Source organism: Rutidosis leptorrhynchoides, chromosome 7, assembly GCF_046630445.1.
Source record: "Rutidosis leptorrhynchoides isolate AG116_Rl617_1_P2 chromosome 7, CSIRO_AGI_Rlap_v1, whole genome shotgun sequence".
NCBI lineage: Eukaryota > Viridiplantae > Streptophyta > Magnoliopsida > Asterales > Asteraceae > Rutidosis > Rutidosis leptorrhynchoides.
The window spans coordinates 140,279,030-140,284,296 of NC_092339.1; the positions used below are offsets into that span (position 1 = coordinate 140,279,030).

At 35.6% G+C, this 5,267-nt stretch overlaps 1 protein-coding gene across 1 annotated transcript; it reads right to left on the reverse strand.

Annotated features, from left to right (window-relative positions):
• Window positions 1-2,106: 2,106 nt before the first annotated feature.
• On the reverse strand, window positions 2,107-4,852 carry LOC139859645 (uncharacterized). The gene is made up of 7 exons (XM_071848424.1): window positions 4,343-4,852; window positions 4,045-4,295; window positions 3,572-3,958; window positions 3,106-3,205; window positions 2,674-2,826; window positions 2,448-2,574; window positions 2,107-2,336 (listed from the first exon to the last, which is right to left on the reverse strand). The coding sequence occupies exons 1-7, from the start codon at window positions 4,850-4,852 to the stop codon at window positions 2,107-2,109; spliced, it is 1,758 nt and encodes a 585-aa protein (XP_071704525.1).
• Window positions 4,853-5,267: the final 415 nt, after the last annotated feature.

Genomic DNA, 5,267 nt, shown 5'->3' on the forward strand with positions numbered 1-5,267 from the left:
GAAATTAATTGTTTAATTCATAACTTTCTAACCGTTCATCGAATCCATTCGATATCTAAATGAAAAGTTATTAATTTTTCGCTAGCTTTCCAACGACATGCATATCTTATATCTTATCTCATCCCTAGTATAACAACCTTTAAGATTCAACATAACCTATCTAATGGTAATATCAAATATACAAGCATGCATAATCCTATTTTCTCGAGCACTAGTCAGGGATACACTATTAGTATGTAAAAATTAAATTAGGAGTACTCACGTATCAATATTGAGATTCAATATTGTAGGAAAGGTACGTAGACGCAACGGAGATGATAACTACCAAATTGACCTCACGGGCATACCCATGAACCATACCCATCACCTCCATAGCCATAACCCATAATTTCCCTAGCCCTATGCTACTCATAAAACTTGTCTTGAAATGACCCGCTCATGACCTCGTCGTAATATTTTATGTATACTACTGATAATATTACTACTAATATTAATATAAATAGATTAATAATAATAATCTTTAATAATAGATAAAATATTAAATTAAATAAATATTGCAGAGTAATCAGGGAGATAAGTGGATATATGAATTGTGAAATTAACCAAAACGTGTTTGATATTTATAGAATGTTTTGGGACCCATTAACTGGAGTGATGAAGGAAAAAGCAACCGTAATTAGCGGCATATATGAATTGTCCAAAAAGGCCTAACTTTACATACATACATATGAACGTCCAAAAAAACTAGCTTATATATAGATTTAATATTATTTAATATTTAATATATTTAATCTTTAGAATTAATTAAATATTATATTATATTTACGCTCATGGTAAAAATATAATTTTTACAAAAATGACACGGTCATAGTCTCACGACTCATGTACCACTTTCGGTTTTTCGGGCGCACTTTCGTACGTTTAGAAAACTAGCCTTTTACGTTACGTGACATGTACCTTTTACAAAAATTAGACTTATATAACAATAAATTACCTTTATAAAAATATAACTTATAAAGTTGAGCGTTGTGGTCATTTCCTTCAATAAATCAAAGTCTCGTTGTTTGTCAAAATATTTTATTTTAAATTAAACATTTTGTGACACGTACCATTATTAACAACTAGACTTAAATTAATTAAAAACTAACCCACTCAAAGTGTAACTTAATCTTTTGAGTGTTTTGGTCATTTACTTTTATAATTCATAATCTTGTTATTTATCAAAGCCTATTTATTAATATTAGTTTAATATCAAAACGTTTTATGACTAATTTAAATTAAAATTTATAATCTTATACATATTTTTAAAATATTCATCTAATAACATACTAGTTATCCTTTCAAAACTAATTATATAATTTAAGATCCTTTACAAAATCGAAAAATCCTATAACGTTTATGCTTTAAAACTTAATTTGATTTCATTCTTTTATGCGTAAATGTTTAGTTTAATTTCTTTAACTTTCTAAATAATATATCTTAATATAACATATCAAATGGGTTTATCTAGTCAACGAATCTTATCCCAATTATTCCTTCTATATGATAAATCGAGTATTATGAAATTCGATTCTCCACTAACTTTTGTCTAACTCCCAATAAGTGATACTTTGTTCTTACTTGTAAATCAATTTACCATTTATTCCGAATACCGTTAAAAAGTAAGGGTTTTCTAATTCAAAGTGGGTCTCATAACAGAGACTCGAAATCATAATTCAATGTATCTGATAATTCAATCATTTGATATTATCTCTTAATCTCGTCGATAAACTTACATCGAACAAATACGTTCATATAAAGTATTATTCATTCAATACCTTGATAGCATTTCCAAGTTCATAAAATAGATCTCATAGCTTATTTTCATATTAACTAATCCGTTCAATGTTTTACTAATATATCTCAATTTAATAATCACACATGTATATATACATGTATATTTATTTACACATAATTGTTCGTGAATCGTTTGGCATGGTCAAAGGGTAATTGATTATATGAATATAGTTTTCAAAACTTTCGAGACTCAACATTACATATTTTTGCTCATCGTGTCGGGAACATATAAAGATTAAAGTTTAAATTTGATCAGAAATTTCCGGGTCATCACACATGGTACATTTTTGTACTACCGAGATGCATAGATAATCTCGATTTATGTGCTTCATTTAAGATTAGATCTCTCAATCCACCAAGTAACGACACCCAAACTCGTTCATGATAAGTCTTTAATCCTCGAGAATCATTCATCAATTCTACTCTTCTTTTCACCATTAACTCAGATTTCAAATGTTCATCATGTAATGCTTCGAGTTGAGTTATCTTTAGTCGATCCACTAAATCGGACACAATCTCAATTCGCATAAACTTTACACTGTCAGCGGATTTCTTACGACTTAACGCATCAGCCACAACGTTTGCCTTGCCAGGATGATATCTGATCTCACAGTCATAATCCTTAAGTGATTCTTGCCACCATCTCTGACGCATGTTCATCTCTTTCTGCGAAAAGATATACTGTAAACTTTTATGATCGGTGCAGATAACACAATGCGTACCATAAAGATAATGCCTCTACAACTTTAACACAAACACTACTGCAACCATTTCTAAATCATGAGCTGGATAATTCTTTTCACTTGGTTTTAACTATCGAGACGCATACGCAATTACACGATCTCTTTGCATTAGTACACAGCCCAAAGCGGATAAAGACGCGTCACAATACACAACGAATTCATCGGATCCCTCGGGTAAGGCTAACACTGGCGCTTGACACAACAAACTTTTTAAAGTCTGAAACGCAGTTTTCTGTTCATTACCCCACTGAAAAGACACATCATTTCTAGTTAACTTTGTCAAAGAACTTGCAATCTTTGAAAAATCTTTAATAAATCGTCGGTAGTAACCGGCCAATCCTAGAAAACTCTTGATTTCTGTCGGATTCTTTGGCGAATTCCAATTCATAACAGCTTCAATTTTAGATGGATCCACTTTTATACCTTCCGCACAGATAACGTGACCCAAAAATTGAACTTCACGTAACCAGAACTCACACTTGGAAAACTTTGCATACAATTGTTCATGTTTCAAAAGTTTCAACACTTGTCTTAAATGCTCAGCATGCTCGGATTCGGTTTTGAAGTACATTAAGATGTCATCAATGAACACGATAACAAACTTATCCAAAAACAGTTTACACGCCCTATTCATAAGACCCATGAAAATTGTTGGAGCGTTGGTTAATCCAAAAGGCATCACTAAGAACTCATAATGACCATAACGAGTACGAAATGTAGTCTTAGGAATATCAGATTCAGCAACACGAACCTGGTGATATCCCGAACGTAGATCTATTTTCAAAAAGAATGAAGCTCCTTGAAACTGATCAAATAATTCGTCTATTCTAGGAAGCGGATACTTATTCTTCACTGTTCTTTTATTTAGTTCACGATAATCTATACACATTCGGAGCGTACCATCCTTCTTTTTCACGAATAACACTGGTGCACCCCACGGCGAAGAACTCGGACGAATGAACCCGCGGTCCAACAGTTCTTGAATTTGGGACATCATTTCACGAATTTCTGAAGGAGCTAATCTATACGGATCTTTAGCAACCGGTGTAGCCCCTGGCACTAACTCGGTCTTATATTCAACTTCCCTGATCGGCGGTAAGCCTGGCAATTCATCTGGGAACACTTCTGGATACTCAGACACCACATGAATATCGAACACTACTTTCTTTTCCTTCTTTACATCGATCACATAGGCTAAGAAAGAATCACAGCCCTTGGCCAAAGATTTCTGAGCTTTCATCATTGATAATAATGGACAACGAAACTCGCCACGATCACCACGAGCTATTACTCGTTTTCCACCGGCCACCGGGAAATAGATAACTTTCCTATCACACTTAATATCGGCCTTATGGTCACTAAGCCAATTATGCCTAACACTATATCAAAACTTGGTATAGGCATAACAAGGCAAGTCACAGAGAAAAAACTACCCTCTATGTCAACAGTAATTCCAGACATAAACTTTATGACTGGAATAGTTCTACCGTCACCCACTTTGACACTTAAGGGTTCATTTATTACCCTAACAGGCACATTTAACTTAGCACAAAATGCAGTTGACACAGACGAGCAATTTGCCCCACAGTCAAATAGTACACGAGCCATCACAGAATTTACTAAGAACATACCGGTGATTGCATCGTCAGTAGCAGTGGCAGCGTCTACTGACATCTGAAAGGCTCTAGCTTCATGTGGTGGAGGATTCTTGTGCTTCTACCCCACAGAGGAAGCAGATGATCCCCAGCTGACACAGCACGTACCCCTGACCCGGACCCCGCCCCGGAATAACTCTTTCTTGCAGTTGGATACTCTGCATATCTGTGACCCTCTTTATGACAGTTCCAACATACATTATTCTTAAATGAACAATCTTGAGGCTCATGTCCTACTATACCACAACGTAAACAACGTTTCGTCAAGGTTGTACACTGCCCACTATGCAAAGACTTACACGTTCTACACCATGTCTTCTGACCACTTGACACTGACCCACCCTGGCAAAATTGCCCTTTTGGCTTAAACCGACTTGATTTCTTTGATTGCTGGCTAGACTGACTTGCCGCTGGTTTCACTTGCGACACACTTTCAGTTTTCATACTTCTGGCCGCCTTAAGATCACTTTCGGTTATCTTTGCCAACATATGCGCTTGTGAAAATGTAGTAGCAAGTCTTGCAATCGTGCGATACTCAGGTCGCAAAATTTCTACAAACCGTTGCACTTTGGACTGTTCGTCAGGTATCCACTGATGCACAAACCTTAACTTGTCCATAAACTACTCAAACGCTTCATCGACAGTCATGTCTTTAGTCATCATCATTTGCATGAACTCTTGCTTCAATCGATTGATATCAAATGCGGTGCAGTACTGCTCCTGAACCTTTGAAGCAAACTGTTCCCATGTGACCTAATTAAGTTGCTCTTCAGACAACGGAGCAGTAATTGTATCCCACCAAACCATAGCTCGATTCTTTAACAGTCGGCTGGCATAAGTTACCCGCAATTCTGGTTCACATTGACAGGCTTTCAGTGCCCGTTCAACTTCCCTTAGCCAATTCATTGACACAATTGGATCGCGATGACTCGAATACTCAGAAGGCTTGCAGTCCATAAACTGCTTGAACGTATACTTCTTCTTCTCCTTCACCACTTGCTGAAACATAGGAGTTTGAAATGGATTCGTTGTC